The 20,424-nt window shown below is 33.3% G+C and overlaps 2 protein-coding genes across 23 annotated transcripts in view; one reads left to right on the top strand and one right to left on the bottom strand.

Moving 5' to 3' along the window:
• Positions 1 to 2,315, top strand: part of LOC130184293 (electrogenic aspartate/glutamate antiporter SLC25A13, mitochondrial) — a 47,260-nt gene extending 44,945 nt beyond the window's left edge. For both annotated transcript variants that reach the window (XM_056400216.1, XM_056400217.1), the window contains exons 17-18: positions 140 to 230; positions 1,240 to 2,315. In XM_056400216.1, the coding sequence (XP_056256191.1) occupies positions 140 to 230; positions 1,240 to 1,423 (275 nt within the window). In that variant the 3' untranslated portion in view covers positions 1,424 to 2,315. The remainder of the gene's footprint in view (positions 1 to 139; positions 231 to 1,239) is intronic.
• Positions 2,316 to 2,376: 61 nt separating this feature from the next.
• LOC130184154 (cytoplasmic dynein 1 intermediate chain 1) overlaps positions 2,377 to 20,424 on the bottom strand; it is a 66,403-nt gene continuing 48,355 nt past the window's right edge. For all 21 annotated transcript variants that reach the window (XM_056399971.1, XM_056399975.1, XM_056399981.1 and 18 more), the window contains 2 exons: positions 5,775 to 5,900; positions 2,377 to 3,168 (listed from right to left, as the gene is read on the bottom strand). In XM_056399971.1, coding sequence (XP_056255946.1) covers positions 3,058 to 3,168; positions 5,775 to 5,900 — 237 coding nt within the window. In that variant the 3' untranslated portion in view covers positions 2,377 to 3,057. The remainder of the gene's footprint in view (positions 3,169 to 5,774; positions 5,901 to 20,424) is intronic.

Below are 20,424 nucleotides of genomic sequence, written 5' to 3'. Positions count from 1 at the left end.
CATAATCTATTATTTGCTTGATTGATTTAAATGTATATAAATGCAAGAAATAGACTTAATTGTGCCCAATTCTAAGCCCTTGATTATACACTTGTGTGTCTATGAATTTGAGTAAACTCATTTCTACTCCCTCCTGCAGCTCGAGTGTTTCGGTCCTCGCCTCAATTCGGAGTGACTCTTGTGACCTATGAACTCCTGCAGCGCTGGTTCTATGTCGACTTTGGAGGACAGTAAGTCTCAATCTGTTTTACTAACTACCTTCACTTGTTTCTGTCATTACAAAACTCTCAGCTGCACCAAAACTTCAATTCCCCTAATCTCCTAATCTCAGACATTTCTTTTTTCCTTTTTCTTTTTTTTTTTGAAGACAGTACTACATCTCGTTCATCCCAGAAAAAGAAAAGCCACAAGACCAAAAATAATTTCCGTGCACATAGGTTGACAGACTGAAGCCCTTGCTCAAAGGTCGGGATGTGACAATTTTGTCAAACTCCAGAGTTTTACAGCTCTGTGATCAGGTCAGACAGACTTGTACACGTACGCTCCCCCACTACTGGGACTGAAACAAGCTCATTCTCCTCGTCCAAATAGGTCACTCTCAGGAATAATCCTCTAGTTCTCTGATGTTTAAAAGGTCCAATGGGGAACAGAGGCAGTGAACCTCTCAGAAATGACTAAAAAAATTCTTCTTTTAATGGACAGCTGAGACTGTGTTGCACACGCATGTATTGGCTGGATGGCTCATTACTTTTATATGAAGCTGCCTTTCTCCCAAAGGCTCACAGTGAAACAAAATCAACTGCAGATCCAGTGAACAGTCAGTGCGGTTTGGAGTGAGTTCATCTGTATTTCTTTGCTGTCCGTGACGTGTTGGCAGCGAATCACAGAGCTCGGTGTGAAATCACTGAGGGATTTGGTTCAGTTCTGTTTAAAGGGAGAAATTTTTAATTGTTCCACCTTTGATTTTCTATCAAGATTTTTTATTTCTGTGGTGAAACTGTGTTTACTACGATAATATTAATTTAAGATTTAATAATAATAATAATAAAACTCCGGTCTGTGAACACTCACTTTCTGCCCTGTTTGGTTAAAATAACATCTTGCACCATGTTTATGTTGTTTAACAGTTTTGCCTTTTACTCCACCACCACCTTTTTGCATTGCCTTTCTCCTCCTCCTGTTTCACTGTGCCTCTGGCTTCGTCCTCCGTCTGTCTCTCTCGCTCTCTCCACACCACAGAAAGCCGGCTGGCTCGGAGCCCACCCCCAAGTCTCGGATCAGCCTGCCGGCGCCCAACCCCGACCACATCGGAGGCTTCAGGTTGGCCGTGGCCACGTTCGCTGGCATCGAGAGCAAGTTTGGACTCCATCTCCCACGCTACACGGTGGCGACAGCGGCACCAGCCCCTGCAAACACCCCCTGAATCAATCCACAGGTGGGGGCGGGGGTAAGTGAAGCGAAAGAGAGGGCTTGAATGTTTTTCGTACAAAAGTCATTGTTTGTAGTATTTTAAGTTACTTATTTAAAGTTATTTATTTTCTCTTAAATAAATAAATAAATATATATATATATATAGTAGTGTGTATGCAGCTACATTAATTGGTGAGCCGATTAGCATGGGTTACTCAGAGAAAACTCTTTGTAGAACTTGTGCAGCATTTGTTTCACCTTTGATTGACATTGTTATAGAGTTGTATTAAAATGCGGTTTTGTTTTTCATACAGTTTAGCTGGTACAGTATATGCACACAGGCAGTAGAAGGGCTGGCAGATGTTGAAATATACCTTAACTGCTTTGGAAAATAGCATCAATAACTACATACAGCTGCAGCTCTTTCCAGTGTCTTCCTATTGTTGCTATATAATCAAAAGCACATTCCTCATATGATCATATAGCTGGCTGAAGAAGGATTTATTGATCATGAATGTGGCAGTTCTGTATATATGAGATATCCAGAGACATATTTTCATATCTATACGGCTGTTTTGATCCTGAGTTGCTCATTTGATCAAATGTATCCAAAAGAACATGACCAAAAAGTACTTGAATGTAAAGACACAGTGTAACATTCTGACTGTACACAATGTTTACTGTTGTAAGATGTTTGGTTTCAGGTCTACATGTATGCAGATGTGTAAATATCTGAAAGAGAGAGCTGGCACCCACTGCAGTTCTGTAGTGTGTCATGACTGAGTATTTAAAATTGTACAGTACAGAGAATGTAGGAGTCACAGATGGTGTGTAATAATTGTGCCTTACTGTACGTATGGCAGCAACATGTCTACTGAGAGTAAAGAGAAACTTATATTAGTAAACTGAACGTATGCCTGAGTTTTCATTCCCATTGTTTGAATGCACAGAAGAAAAGGCAAGACATCAGTTCATCAGCTATGCTTTAATGGTAAACATAGCAGGTTTAACAGCGAGCACTCTGCATTACAATATACCTCTTGTTAGAATATACAGTTGTAGCTCTCGTTCAGGACAAAAGACAAAAGTGTCAAAACCACACTTGATTCTGTTTCTGACACCCTGAAACACTGACATCGAGCAGCCACAAAGCCCCACGTGTGAAAACGTCACCACACTAACTCCATCTGGAATATTTCAGGAATGTGTTGCATGCAGGTTTAATACAGAGAAAAGAAGCACAACAGAAAGTGAACGTGACATTTTGTAAACAATACGTGACTACTCTATGGACCCTGCTTTATTTTCACGGTAGTGCAAAGCGTCGTTACAGTACACATATCTTCATAAGGCTGCCACTTTGTATATACTGTAGGCTCACGAGTTGCAAGCAACAAATCACCTTAATTCATTAAACGAATAAATAAGACTGGACAAATTAGTAGAAGTCAACAGTTTACCCATTAATAGACAGTTTGCATTTACAATGCAAAAAATACAATAAAAGTGTGGTCTTCTTTGGACCAGACAGGAACATGAACATGAAGGTGGAGAAACACAAATCTGAGTGAGAAGCACATGCTACAGTGACACCAATAAAAGCACACCAGGTCTCTGATTTACTCCACTTTGGTTTGGAGTCCTGTTCTATGAAGCCAGCTCCATAGGCCCCTCCTCCTCGCCATCCGCCCGGTTAGCACGGATCTCCATCAGGGTGCGGGCGAAGCGCGCCCAGTCGTCAGTGTGAGCCACGGACAGCTGGAGGAAGCATAACAGAAACACAGGTACATGGCATTAAGCACTGGGTGGACACATCTGCATGGTGGTGATGTCTGCACCACACCTGGATGTTTGCTTGGTAACAGAACTCCTACTGTCACTGCTTGTTAGGATACCAAAGAATTACCTCCTTCATTTTTACTCAAGACTATTTTATAAATAATCCCACTGGCTACAATTATGGGAAATCAATAAAAATAGAGCGACTTTAGCTCTGCATGAAATATCACTCTCACTCCCTCTCACTCGTTTGCAGACCTGCCAACTTTGAAGAAAGACTTCAGTACTGCACAACTGGTGAAACTCACCTGGCGCCATCAGCTTTTTGCATACTTGAGGGTGACAAATCGCACCAGCGTACTGTTATGTCAAAATGTGTACCTGCTACAGGAAATGCATAAAGGTAGACAGGTCTGCGTTTGAGTGGGGACAGTACAGTGGTGCAGCAGGAATTCCAAATCGGGGTTGTCCGGCAAAAAAGTTGAACCACCCTCATTTTTTGCCGCAGCTCAAAGTGTTGTCCTCTGGCAATGTACTGTGTTAACCAATCAGATACATGCAAGCACACATTCCTGGTGGATTACTATTAGTAAAAACATTTACAATAGTTGCTGCTGTGACAATGTCCGAGAGATGTAAAATCCAATCACATCGTATCATAAACTGCTGTGCAGAGCGACATCAGAGGAGCCTTCAACTTTTTGTTCTGAATGCCAGAACGCTGTCTTCAGCCGTGGTAGATGTGAGGCTCAACAATTGACCTTATCATCCCGACAGCCATGCTGCTAGCATACCAACTGCAGAGAGCATAGGGCTAATAAAGGACTTGTCAAACTGAATGTTGTTGCTCTTTAAGTGTGTAGCTATGGTCGTACACTGTGGGAGTCAGAGTGAGTGGGACAGAAGCCACGGCCGCCACCCAAGCTGTCTGCAACCGCTTTGCATGGCCAGGCTGTAATTAAACAGGAACCAGGGGGAGGGAGGCAGCCATTTTGAACCCTCCAACCCCCCACAGAGCTGGTCTGGCCGCAGCAGGGGGCTCTGCCAGAACATCATCTATATGGTGCCTGAGTGACTTCGGCATTAGCAGCGTTTTAACAGCAGCTCGAATGTTAAGGAAACACTGTTGGATTCTCTGTTGTCAAAGCAGCAGGTCCAAAACATTTTCATGTCATGGAACTGTATCAGACCACTGTCCCTGATCTGGACTTTCCATACAGAGCAACACCAGTAGAGGGATAATCAAAACAGCCCTAATCCCTGCTGATAAATGACCTAAAACTAATTTGTACTGAGTAAAGTAATACTGATATAAAATAATTTGGTGTTTTGCTTTCCTGGAACTGTCTCAAGGTTTGCATTTGGTCTTAGTACCGCACTGCTCTGGATGGAATTGCTGGCATCTCTTTTTTTCTTATTCATGCTGTTCCTAGTTTTAGCTCTATAGGAGGAGTTTCTAGTGAAATAAATACCCCCAGCACCACCACCACACACACACTCCTCTTTGGAGTCATAAAACCTTTCAACCCCGCTAACTTTTATTGATGACTCTTCGTTACCATCAACCCAGCATGGAGGCCACCAGCTCAGCTCAGCCTCTCTCCAACTTACCACACAACAAAAAAAAAGGGCTAAAATTAGCCAAGTGGCTAGGCTAACGCGCCCTCACATGGGGATCCTAACCAGAGCCCTCCAAACATGAGAGAACATACAGGCACAGGCAGAGTGGTTGGCCGCTTTGTGGTGATGGCAAAGTCATGTGGAGGCCATTTTACAGGGACACGAAAGAGGAGAAAAAAAAAATCAAACACATACATCCATCGCAATGCAGACAGTTGGGTAAACATACAGGGCTACAAGACCTAAAATGGTTGGTTGTGGTGCATGTGGAGGTTTTACTGTGAGAAAAATGCACTTATTTCTCCTCTATTAGTGCCTGTCTTTCAACAAACCCAGTGGTCCAAAATGTACCAAATATACATGAAACACTAAAGTCTGAAAAAGCAGCAAATGCATATGTGTGTAAAATCTAGATTTAGTCACTATTACATGCGTAACTGCCCACCACATGACACTTTATTTTGGTGAAATCAGGAGAGAGGGATGTATTACTGATGTTTCATTTAGCAAAACAACATACTCAAATTTTGGGCACTAAAATCTCTCAATTTACTGTAAAACAACTTAATTGCAACAGTGCAATACATTTTGGTCTCTGTATTCCACTCATGCTTTTGGCACCTAGGGTGTAATTCATTTTTGATTGTTTGAAAACGAAGTCCGCGAGAACCAGGGGCTCTTTGCATCAGAGAACACTAAGTAAATCCAACAACAAGGAGCAGATTTGTAAAAATTTTTAACCAAGGCAGGCTGCAAAAATATCGATGTTTTATGTGAGAAACATAAAATGTCACAGTTATTGTTCTGTAATGATTAACCTGTACCTCAAACCAATGAGCGCTCACACTGCTCTTTTTTCTGGGTACCAAAAAAGAATCTGCTCACAGACATGAGTATGTTTCTGCTTTATAGTACATGTACTAGACAATTCATCCATTTCTGAAGTGCATAATTATTATCTTTACCTCTCCAGTGTCGTAGATCCAGACTCTGCCCTCTGAGTCACCCACAGCCACTTCCTTCCCTCCTGAAGACCAGCGGACCCTGTTCAGGGCTGATGCACCCTCAATGGTCACGCTAGCAGTTGGTACCTGGTGGAGCATTAAACAGACCAACATAAATCAAATGCTACATAAAAATGCAACAGAATTTTTTGTACACAATTCCACCTATACAGTTCATCACATTACATTACCGTAAATTGCGCGTTCATGTTATTTTGAAAACTGGGATGTTTATAATAAACAGCAGATTGAGATGAGAAGACTTTCTCAGTCTTAATCCTGCTTCATATTGATTTCCAGACAATTTATATGGAAGCAAAAAAAGGCCATAATAATTAATCCACAAAATTCTACCACACTATACTATGACATATAATGATGTTTTGATGACTTACTGTACTATGACGTTTTTTGACGTTTTTATGCCTTACTATACTATGACGTTTTTATGACATACTTTAGTATGATGTTTTTTGCCACTTTTATGCTTTACTATACTATGATGTTTTTGGACGTTTTTATGCCTTACTATACTATGACGCTTTTATGACATACTATACTATGATGTTTTTTGACATTTTTTATGCCTTACTATACTATGACATTTTTATGACATTTTATGGCTCATGCCTTTTTTATGCCATTTTTACGCCTTACTATACTATGATGTTTTTTGACGTTTTTTGGCATACTATACTATGACGTTTTTATGACATTTTTTGGCATACTATACTATGACGTTTTTATGACATTTTATGGCTTACTATGACGCTTTTATGCCATTTTCATGCCTTATTATACTGTGATGTTTTTTTTTTAGATATTATGGCTTACTATACTATGATGTTTTTTGCCATTTTTATGCCTTACTATACTATGACGTTTTTATGACATACTTTAGTATGATGTTTTTTGCCATTTTTATGCTTTACTATACTATGATGTTTTTTGACATTTTTATGCCTTACTATACTATGACATTTTTATGACATTTTATGGCTCATGACATGTTTTGCCATTTTTATGCCTTACTACATTATGACGTTTTTTGACATTTTTATGCCTTACTATAGTATGACATTTTTATGACATTTTATGGCTCATAACATTTTTTGCCATTTTTATGACTTACTATACTATGACGTTTTTTGACGTTTTTATGCCTTACTATATTATGACATTTTTTTGCCATTTTTATGCCTTACTATACTATGACGTTTTTATGACATTTTTTGGCATACTATACTATGACGTTTTTTGACGTTTTTTGGCATACTATACTATGACGTTTTTATGACATTTTATGGCTTACTATGACGCTTTTATGCCATTTTCATGCCTTATTATACTGTGATGTTTTTTTTTAGATATTATGGCTTACTATACTATGATGTTGTTTGACATTTTTATGCCTTACTATACTATGACGTTTTTATGACATACTTTAGTATGATGTTTTTTGCCATTTTTATGCTTTACTATACTATGACATTTTTATGACATTTTATGGCTCATGACATGTTTTGCCATTTTTATGGCTTACTATACTATGATGTTTTTTGCCATTTTTATGGCTTACTATACTATGATGTTTTTTGACATTTTTATGTCTTACTATACTATGACATTTTTATGACATTTTATGGCTCATGACATGTTTTGCCATTTTTATGCCTTACTACATTATGACGTTTTTTGACATTTTTATGCCTTACTATAGTATGACATTTTTATGACATTTTATGGCTCATGACATTTTTTGCCATTTTTATGACTTACTATACTATGACGTTTTTTGACGTTTTTATGCCTTACTATATTATGACATTTTTTTGCCATTTTTATGCCTTACTATACTATGACGTTTTTATGACATTTTTTGGCATACTATACTATGACGTTTTTTGACGTTTTTTGGCATACTATACTATGACGTTTTTATGACATTTTATGGCTTACTATGACGCTTTTATGCCATTTTCATGCCTTATTATACTGTGATGTTTTTTTTTAGATATTATGGCTTACTATACTATGATGTTGTTTGACATTTTTATGCCTTACTATACTATGACGTTTTTATGACATACTTTAGTATGATGTTTTTTGCCATTTTTATGCTTTACTATACTATGACATTTTTATGACATTTTATGGCTCATGACATGTTTTGCCATTTTTATGGCTTACTATACTATGATGTTTTTTGCCATTTTTATGGCTTACTATACTATGATGTTTTTTGACATTTTTATGTCTTACTATACTATGACATTTTTATGACATTTTATGGCTCATGACATGTTTTGCCATTTTTATGCCTTACTACATTATGACGTTTTTTTGACATTTTTATGCCTTACTATAGTATGACATTTTTATGACATTTTATGGCTCATGACATTTTTTGCCATTTTTATGACTTGACGTTTTTTGACGTTTTTATGCCTTACTACACTGGGCCTTTTTTTTTTTAATTTTTATGCTTTACGATACAATGACATTTTTATGCCTTACTATAGTGAGGGGTGAAAAAGCGCCCTCCTCCAACAGTAGTGTGCCAAGCTCCAACAAGTGATGTGCAAACAGTGAGTTTAAGTCACTACCGTGGGATCATCGATGGAACCCAGACAGAGACCCTGGCACCAGTTCTGTACATCATTCCATTTTTATTCCTGTTCTTTTGACCTTGATCATTGTTTTTCCGATTGGCGTGGTTGGATGTTGCATCATACCCTGTGTGAGAAGTCTCATTGTTAGATCCATAGACAAGTCTGTGACTCATCAAATGGCCTCTCTTACCAGGATGGAGACCTTGCTTCACTTGATCCTGACGATAATCCTGACCTGTATCCCACAATGAACTGGATTCCCCCTTGCCATGCTGATGACAAACTAGATATTGTCACTGTAATTATCTATAACTGGTATTCATACTTGCACTGATCACAGGAAGTTCTATTTCCACAAATACAGCATTTCTCAATGTCATTTTATGAAGGTTTTAATTCAAAACATTGAAGGTTAAAGCTGGATGCCGATTGACATAGATTGATAGATTAATAGATGACATCACTCAAACCCTCTCATCGTGTGATTTGCTATAAAAGATCATACAAAATTATGTTCAGGGTCAGACCTCTTGATCACCCCTATGGTGCAAGAGCTCTGTCCTTTAGGCTGAAATAAGATTGTCTCTTCAAACTGTATTTGTTACTTCTGAATAAAATACAAAGACAAAGTTTGTTTCACCAGTTCATTCATTCACTTCTCACAAGGAAATCCACAAATTTCCACCACACTGTACTATGACATTTTTATGCCTTTATAAAATTATGGCATTTTTTTACGCTTTTTTTCCTTACTATACTGAGACGTTTTTTTAAATGTTTTTATGCGTTACTATGACGTTTACTGAGGTTTTGATGCCTTACTATACTTTTACGCCTTTAATACATTTCATTCTTTACCGTACTATGACATTTTTATGTGTTACATTACTATAACATTTTTTGAAGTTTTTATGCCTTACTACACTGGGCCTTTTTTTTTTTAATTTTTATGCTTTACGATACAATGACATTTTTATGCCTTACTATACAATGACGTTTATTGACATCTTTATGTATTACCATATTATGGCGTTTGTATGGCCTTATTGTACTATGAAATTTTTTGATGTTTTAATGCCTTATGATCTGAGGCTTTATGACATTTTTGCGTCACTATACTATAACGTTTTTATGCTTTATTATATTGTGACGTATTTTGACATTTTTATGCCTTACTATACTATACCGTTTTTATGACATTTAATGCCGGGTAAACAATGTTTTCCACGTGCTCTCCTCCACCGTTATGCCAAATTGGCACACTGAAGAGATCATGTGGGCAAAGGGGGGATATGTACAGCCATAAATTCATCATGATTCACATGCGGGTTTTCAACGTTCACACAAGATTTTGTTAAGGTCAGGACAGTTAAGTTCACAGGTAAGCCACTGTAAGATCATCCCAGAACCCTACGACGACACAGGTCCCACAGCTCATCTCCCACATACACTAGCTAAAGCCCAAGACAAAGCAAAGTCACCAAAGTGCACTGAGGATTCTCCAGGAGCGAAGGCGGATTGCTGCTCCTAAAAGGTGACCAAGAAGAGTGAGGGGTGAAAGGGCGCCCTCCTCCAACAGTAGCGTGCCAAGCTCCAACAAGTGACGTGCAAACAGTGAGTTTATGTCACCACCGTGGGATCTTCAAATGGCCTCTCTTACCAGGATAGAGCCTTTGCTTCACTTGATCCTGACGATAATCCTGACCTGTATCCCACAATGAACTGGATTCTACCTTGCCATGATGATGACAAACTAGATGTTGTCACCGTAATTATATATAACATGTATTCATACTTGCACTAATCACAGGAAGTTCTATTTCCTCAAAAACAGCACTTCTAAATGTCATTTTATGAAGGTTTTAATTCAAAACACTGAAGGTTAAAGCTGGATGCCGACTGACATAGATTGTATACACTTGAATACATTTAAGGTAATACTGGAGGCATCAATGTGAATGTTAAAGTTCTGCTGTCACTGTAATAAAATGTTGCTGTAATATGGCCATTTGATCGCCGAAGGGGGAACTGTAAGAACATTTTTTATCATCAAGCTGTCCACTGATGCACTGTAATTTTCCACTACTTCTACTATATGAGAACCTGAACTTGAATAATGTATTCAGTACTTCTTTGAATTTTGAATTTACATATCATGTTTTGCTTATATGAAGGGTTTGATGAAAACCAACATTTCTGCAAACTGTATTTGTTACTTCTGAATAAAATGAAAAGAAAAAGTTTGTTTCATCAGTTCATTCATTCACTTCTCACAAGGAAATCCACAAATTTCCACCACACTATACTATGAAGTTTTTATGACTTTATAAATAATTAAATTTTTTAATGACTTTCCTTATTATACTGTGATGTTTTTTGATGTTTTTATGCATTACAATACTGTCACATTTTTATGACATTTTATGCCACACTATACGAGGATGTTTTTATGCCTTACTATAGAATAACGTTTTTATACTATGACATTATGCCTTGCATTACTATGACATTTACATACATTTATGCCTCATGACATTTTTATGACAAGTTAAGCCTTTTTATACTATGGTGTTTTTATTACATTTTATGCCTTACTATAATGTGACGTTTTTTGATGTTTTTATACCTTACTACCATGACGTTTTTATGACTTTTTATGCCTTATTATACAATGACGTTTTTATGCGTTAATATACTATCATGTTTTTATGCCTTACTATATTATGACTTTTAATGCCTTACCATAATATGACGTTTTTATTACTTTTTATGCATTACTATACTATGACATTTTTTGAAGTTTTTATGCCTTACAATAGAAAGACTTTTTATGCCTTACTATACTATGAAGTTTTTTGAGGTTTTATGTCTTACTATAGTATGACTTTTCATGCTTTACTATACTATGAGATTTTTTGAGGTTTTTATGCCTTAGTATACCATGGCTTTTTATGCCTTACTATGCTTTGACGTTTTTATGACATTTTATGACTTACTATACTATGACGTTTTTTGAGGTTTTTATGGCTTACTATACTATGACGTTTTAATGCTTTACTATACTATGACGTTTTTATGACTTCTTATGCCTTACTATACTATGACATTTTTATGACATTTAATGCCTTACTATACTATGACATTTTTTGATGTTTTTATGCCATACTATACTATGACTTTTTATGACTTTTTATGCCTTACTATACTATGATGTTTTTTGAGGTTTTTATGACTTACTATACTATGACGTTTTTTGAGGTTTTTATGGCTTACTATACTATGACGTTTTAATGCTTTACTATACTATGACGTTTTTTGAGGTTTTTATGCCTTACTGTACTATGACGTTTTTTTTATGTTTTAAGCCTTAGTATATTATGCCTTTTTTGAGGTTTTTATGCCTTACTATACTATGACTTTTTATGCCTTACTATACTATGACGTTTTTATGACATTAAATGCCTTACTATACTATGACATTTTTTTATGTTTTTATGACTTACTATACTATGACATTTTTTAATGTTTTTATGCCTTTCTATACTATGACTTTTTTATGAAATTTAATGCCTTAATATACCATGATGTTTTTTGAGGTTTTTATGCCTTATTATACTATGAATTTTTATGCCTTACTATACTATGACGTTTTTTGAGGTTTTTATGCCTTAGTGTACGATGACATTTTTTGACATTTAATGCCTTACTATACTATGACGTTTTTTTAGGTTTTTATGCCTTACTATACTATGATGTTTTTATGACTTTTTATGCCTTATTATACTATGACGTTTTTATGATTTTTTATGCCTTACTATACTATGACATTTTTATGACTTTTATGCCTTACTATACTATGACGTTTTATGGGCTTTTTATACCTTACTATACTATGACTTTTTATGCCTTACTATACTATGATATTTTTATGACATTTTATGCCTTAGTATACGATGACGTTTTTATGACATTTATGCCTTACTATACTGTGACGTTTTTTGATGTTTTTATGCCTTACTATATTATGACTTTTTATGCCTATGACTTTTTATGACTTTTTATGCCTTACCATACTTTGATGTTTTTTGAGGTTTTTATACCTTACTATAGTATGATTTTTTATACCTTACTATACTATGACTTTTTATGCCTTACTATACTATGAAATTTTTTGATGTTTTTATGCCTTAGTATACCATGGCTTTTTATGCCTTACTATGCTATGACGTTTTTATGACATTTTATGCCTTACTATACTATGACTTTTTATGCCTTACTATACTGTGACATTTTTTTGATGTTTTTATGCCTTACTATACTATGACTTTTAATGCCTTAATATACTATGACGTTTTTTTGACTTTTTATGCCTTACTATGCTATGAAGTTTTTATGACATTTTATGCCTTACTATACTATGACATTTTTTGAAGTTTTTATGCCTTACTATAGTATGACTTTTTATGCCTTACTTTACTATGACATTTTTATGTCTTGTTATATTATGACGTTTTATGCCTTACCATACTGTGATGTTTTTATGTCTTACTATACTATGACTTTTTATGCCTTGCTATACTGTGACGTTTTTTGAGGTTTTTATGCCTTAGTATACTATGACGTTTTTATGACTTTTTATGCCTTACTGTACTATGACGTTTTTTTTTATGTTTTAAGCCTTAGTATATTATGCCTTTTTTGAGGTTTTTATGCCTTACTATACTATGACATTTTTCAATGTTTTTATGACTTACTATACTATGACATTTTTTAATGTTTTTATGCCTTTCTATACTATGACTTTTTTATGAAATTTAATGCCTTAATATACCATGATGTTTTTTTAGGTTTTTATGCCTTATTATACTATGACTTTTTATGCCTTACTATACTATGACGATTTTTGAGGTTTTTACGCCTTAGTGTACGATGACATTTTTTGACATTTAATGCCTTACTATACTATGACGTTTTTTGAGGTTTTTATGCCTTACTATACTATGATGTTTTTATGACTTTTTATGCCTTACTATACTATGATATTTTTATGACTTTTATACCTTACTATACTATGACATTTTTATGACTTTTAATGCCTTACTATACTATGACGTTTTTTGATGTTTTTATGCCTTACTATACTATGACTTTTTATGCCTTACCATACTATGACGTTTTTATGACTTTTAATGCCTTACTATACTATGATGTTTTTTGATGTTTTTATGCCTTACTATACTATGACTTTTTATGCCTTACCATACTATGACGTTTTTATGACTTTTTATGCCTTACTATACTATGATATTTTTATGACTTTTTATGCCTTACTATACTATGACGTTTTTATGACTTTTAATGCCTTACTATACTATGACTTTTTATGCCTTACCATACTATGACTTTTAATGACTTTTTATGCCTTACCATACTTTGATGTTTTTTGAGGTTTTTATGCCTTACTATAGTATGACTTTTTATGCCTTACTTTACTATGACATTTTTATGTCTTGTTATATTATGACGTTTTATGCCTTACCATACTGTTATGTTTTTATGTCTTACTATACTATGACTTTTTATGCCTTGCTATACTGTGACGTTTTTTGAGGTTTTTATGCCTTAATATACTATGACGTTTTTATGACTTTTTATGCCTTACTGTACTATGACGTTTTTTTTATGTTTTAAGCCTTAGTATATTATGCCTTTTTTGAGGTTTTTATGCCTTACTATACTATGACATTTTTCAATGTTTTTATGACTTACTATACTATGACATTTTTTAATGTTTTTATGCCTTTCTATACTATGACTTTTTTATGAAATTTAATGCCTTAATATACCATGATGTTTTTTGAGGTTTTTATGCCTTATTATACTATGACTTTTTATGCCTTACTATACTATGACGATTTTTGAGGTTTTTACGCCTTAGTGTACGATGACATTTTTTGACATTTAATGCCTTACTATACTATGACGTTTTTTGAGGTTTTTATGCCTTACTATACTATGATGTTTTTATGACTTTTTATGCCTTACTATACTATGACATTTTTATGACTTTTAATGCCTTACTATACTATGACGTTTTTTGATGTTTTTATGCCTTACTATACTATGACTTTTTATGCCTTACCATACTATGACGTTTTTATGACATTAAATGCCTTATTATACTATGACATTTTTCAATGTTTTTATGACTTACTATACTATGACATTTTTTAATGTTTTTATGCCTTTCTATACTATGACTTTTTTATGAAATTTAATGCCTTAATATGCCATGATGTTTTTTGAGGTTTTTATGCCTTATTATACTATGAATTTTTATGCCTTACTATACTATGACGATTTTTGAGGTTTTTACGCCTTAGTGTACGATGACATTTTTTGACATTTAATGCCTTACTATACTATGATGTTTTTATGACTTTTTATGCCTTATTATACTATGACGTTTTTATGATTTTTTATGCCTTACTATACTATGACATTTTTATGACTTTTATGCCTTACTATACTATGACGTTTTTTGATGTTTTTATGCCTTACTATACTATGACTTTTTATGCCTTACCATACTATGACGTTTTTATGACTTTTTATGCCTTACTATACTATGACGTTTTATGGGCTTTTTATACCTTACTATACTATGACTTTTTATGCCTTACTATACTATGATATTTTTATGACTTTTTATGCCTTACTATGCTATGACGTTTTTATGACTTTTAATGCCTTACTATACTATGACTTTTTATGCCTTACTATACTATGATATTTTTATGACTTTTTATGCCTTACTATAGTATGACTTTTTATGCCTTACTTTACTATGACATTTTTATGTCTTGTTATATTATGACGTTTTATGCCTTACCATACTGTGATGTTTTTATGTCTTACTATAGTATGACTTTTTATGCCTTGCTATACTGTGACGTTTTTTGAGGTTTTTATGCCTTAGCATACTATGACGTTTTTATGACTTTTTATGCCTTACTGTACTATGACGGTTTTTTTTATGTTTTAAGCCTTAGTATATTATGCCTTTTTTGAGGTTTTTATGCCTTACTATACTATGACTTTTTATGCCTTACTATACTATGACGTTTTTATGACATTAAATGCCTTACTATACTATGACATTTTTTAATGTTTTTATGCCTTTTTATACTATGACTTTTTTATGAAATTTAATGCCTTAATATACCATGATGTTTTTTGAGGTTTTTATGCCTTATTATACTATGAATTTTTATGCCTTACTATACTATGACTTTTTATGCCATACCATACTATGACTTTTTATGCCTTACTATACTATGATATTTTTATGACTTTTTATGCCTTACTATACTATGACATTTTTGGATGTTTTTATGCCTCAGTATACCATGGCTTTTTATGCCTTACTATGCTATGACGTTTTTATGACATTTTATGCCTTACTATACAATGACTTTTTATGCTTTACTATACTGTGACGTTTTTTTGATGTTTTTATGCCTTACTATACAATGACTTTTTATGCCTTACTATACTATGATATTTTTATGACTTTTTATGCCTTACTATAGTATGACTTTTTATGCCTTACTTTACTATGACATTTTTATGTCTTGTTATATTATGACGTTTTATGCCTTACCATACTGTGATGTTTTTATGTCTTACTATAGTATGACTTTTTATGCCTTGCTATACTGTGACGTTTTTTGAGGTTTTTATGCCTTAGCATACTATGACGTTTTTATGACTTTTTATGCCTTACTGTACTATGACGTTTTTTTTTATGTTTTAAGCCTTAGTATATTATGCCTTTTTTGAGGTTTTTATGCCTTACTATACTATGACTTTTTATGCCTTACTATACTATGACGTTTTTATGACATTAAATGCCTTACTATACTATGACATTTTTTAATGTTTTTATGACTTACTATACTATGACATTTTTTTATGTTTTTATGCCTTTTTATACTATGACTTTTTTATGAAATTTAATGCCTTAATATACCATGATGTTTTTTGAGGTTTTTATGCCTTATTATACTATGAATTTTTATGCCTTACTATACTATGACTTTTTATGCCATACCATACTATGACTTTTTATGCCTTACTATACTATGATATTTTTATGACTTTTTATGCCTTACTATACTATGACATTTTTGGATGTTTTTATGCCTCAGTATACCATGGCTTTTTATGCCTTACTATGCTATGACGTTTTTATGACATTTTATGCCTTACTATACAATGACTTTTTATGCTTTACTATACTGTGACGTTTTTTTGATGTTTTTATGCCTTACTATACTATGACTTTTAATGCCTTAATATACTATGACATATTTTGAAGTTTTTATGCCTTACTATAGTATGACTTTTTATGCCTTACTTTACTATGACATTTTTATGTCTTGTTATATTATGACGTTTTATGCCTTACCATACTGTGATGTTTTTATGTCTTACTATAGTATGACTTTTTATGCCTTGCTATACTGTGACGTTTTTTGAGGTTTTTATGCCTTAGTATACTATGACGTTTTTATGACTTTTTATGCCTTACCATACTTTGATGTTTTTTGAGGTTTTTATGCCTTACTATAGTATGATTTTTTATACCTTACTATACTATGACTTTTTATGCCTTACTATACTATGATATTTTTATGACTTTTTATGCCTTACTATGCTATGACGTTTTTATGACTTTTAATGCCTTACTATACTATGACTTTTTATGCCTTACTATACTATGATATTTTTATGACTTTTTATGCCTTACTATAGTATGACTTTTTATGCCTTACTTTACTATGACATTTTTATGTCTTGTTATATTATGACGTTTTATGCCTTACCATACTGTGATGTTTTTATGTCTTACTATAGTATGACTTTTTATGCCTTGCTATACTGTGACGTTTTTTGAGGTTTTTATGCCTTAGCATACTATGACGTTTTTATGACTTTTTATGCCTTACTGTACTATGACGGTTTTTTTTATGTTTTAAGCCTTAGTATATTATGCCTTTTTTGAGGTTTTTATGCCTTACTATACTATGACTTTTTATGCCTTACTATACTATGACATTTTTATGACATTAAATGCCTTATTATACTATGACATTTTTTAATGTTTTTATGACTTACTATACTATGACATTTTTTAATGTTTTTATGCCTTTTTATACTATGACTTTTTTATGAAATTTAATGCCTTAATATACCATGATGTTTTTTGAGGTTTTTATGCCTTATTATACTATGAATTTTTATGCCTTACTATACTATGATGTTTTTTGAGGTTTTTATGCCTTAGTGTACGATGACATTTTTTGACATTTAATGCCTTACTGTACTATGATGTTTTTTGAGGTTTTTATGCCTTACTATACTATGACTTTTTATGCCATACCATACTATGACTTTTTATGCCTTACTATACTATGATATTTTTATGACTTTTTATGCCTTACTATACTATGACATTTTTGGATGTTTTTATGCCTCAGTATACCATGGCTTTTTATGCCTTACTATGCTATGACGTTTTTATGACATTTTATGCCTTACTATACAATGACTTTTTATGCTTTACTATACTGTGACGTTTTTTTGATGTTTTTATGCCTTACTATACTATGACTTTTAATGCCTTAATATACTATGACGCTTTTATGACTTTTTATGCCTTACTATGCTATGAAGTTTTTATGACATTTTATGCCTTACTATACTATGACATATTTTGAAGTTTTTATGCCTTACTATAGTATGACTTTTTATGCCTTACTTTACTATGACATTTTTATGTCTTGTTATATTATGACGTTTTATGCCTTACCATACTGTGATGTTTTTATGTCTTACTATACTATGACTTTTTATGCCTTGCTATACTATGACACTTTTATGAAATTTAATGCCTTACTATACTATGACATTTTTTGATGTTTTTATGCCTTAGTATACCATGGCTTTTTATGCCTTACTATGCTATGACGTTTTTATGACATTTTATGACTTAGTATACGATGACGTTGTTATGACTTTTTAGGCCTTACTATAGCATGACTTTTTATGCCTTACTTTACTATGACGTTTTATGCCTTACCATACTGTGATGTTTTTATGTCTTACTATACTATGACTTTTTATGCCTTACTATAGTATGATTTTTTTGATGTTTTTATGCCTTACTATACTATGACTTTTAATGCCTTACTATACTATGACGCTTTTATGACTTCTTATGCCTTATATATTATTACGTTTTTTGATGTTTTTATGCCTTACTATAGTACGACTTTTTATGCCCTACTTTACTATGACGTTTTTATTACTTTTTATGCCTTAGTATACTATGACTTCTTTTGACATTTTTATGCCTTACTATACTATGACGTTTTTATGATATTTTATGCCTTACTAAAATATGACTTTTTTATGACTTACTATTCTATGATATTTTTATGTCTTACTATACTATACTATGCCTTACTATACTATGACTTTTTCATGACTTATCATACTATAGGCTATTTTAAATACATATATGATTTTGGTTCATATCTACATATATTTCATATGTGGAAATTCAATACATGTACATATATTATATTTGCATATGGACATCTTGAATGTAAATTGCAATCTTATATGTTAATAAACCCTTTGGTTGATTGCATTAAAAAGTCAATCTCTTCGTTTTGGAGGGGTGGTGGTGTAGTTGCATCCCTACCAATGTTGAGACCAAACCTATGCCCTTGGTTCAAATTCAAATAACTAGTGTGCACATTCACAAACTCCAAAACATATGTTTCCAGTGACCTTTTTCTTTCTTGGATGATGTGACTGACATAGATATAACCTGACAGGAAAGTGATCTGATTGATTCCTTCAGTCTCAATTGATTATCCTCAGTAGTCAGCTGTTAGGTCTGACTTTTTCATCTTGAATTCTGCTGTTTCAATGTAAGTAATCTATTTTAAGTAACCTGACTGTCTGACCTCATTTGATTTTTTTTTTTTTAAGAAATGAATTTGAGAAACTGAAATTGATTTTTTTAAATTATAGATGCTTGAATTATCTGATTTGGGGAACCTTAAAGAGTTTTTGAAACTGTATAACTTGAATGCACCTTCTCAAACTTTCAAAACAGGGACTTCAAACCACATGAAGTCAGACAGATTTCAAAGTGAAATACTACTATGCCATAAATTCAGTGGTATTTAAATTTCATCATTAAGTATTCAGTAGTGGTTAAATTTCATATTTATGTATTCAGTTGATGAACTGTTATAGCCTTTCTTTGCTTCCTTGACCTGCAGCACGGTGAGTAACTTTACATTTAAAATAAGTGTAAATACTATGTGAGGAGATAATAAACATTTATGAAATTCTCCAATAACACCTCCAGCCTGCCCCCTGCAGGCAATGACTGTAATAGTTGTAGTTGTTTCTTTCTTGTTAACAGCTGCTGTTTTAATATGTTTGACCTTTCATATTTTATTCATGATAAATATAGCTTGCTTAAAGTGAATGAGTGAATTTGTAATCAAGTTGCAAGCCAGTTCCATCTAAACACAACTCCTAACTAGCTTCCATTTCTAAACAAAATGCACTGAAAAACAGATTTATCCTTATAGCATGTTTCTTGAGCCCCAATTTCTTTTTATTTAATGACCTTCTTACTGTTTTCACTAATCTTCCTAATTCTAATTGGAAAATGGGAGCACTGTGGCATTATAGACTAATTTACAGAACAAATTAACAACATAAAAAGGGCAACTTTATCCAAATACGCCAGAAGTTAAACAAACATAGCTGTCAACTTCTCATTCAAAGGTGGACACAAGGATATTTACTGTATAATAACTGCCTTCATGTTTGCTGTTGTGGGTGAGCTGATGCTCGTTTTAGTAAACAGCAGTGCTCATGTTGCACCTTTAAAAACCAAAAACCATCTG

Source organism: Seriola aureovittata, chromosome 16 (assembly GCF_021018895.1).
Source record: "Seriola aureovittata isolate HTS-2021-v1 ecotype China chromosome 16, ASM2101889v1, whole genome shotgun sequence".
Classification (NCBI taxonomy): Eukaryota; Metazoa; Chordata; class Actinopteri; order Carangiformes; family Carangidae; genus Seriola; species Seriola aureovittata.
The sequence above is the reverse complement of the archived record's forward strand: the minus strand, read 5'-3'. Positions and strand labels throughout refer to the sequence as shown.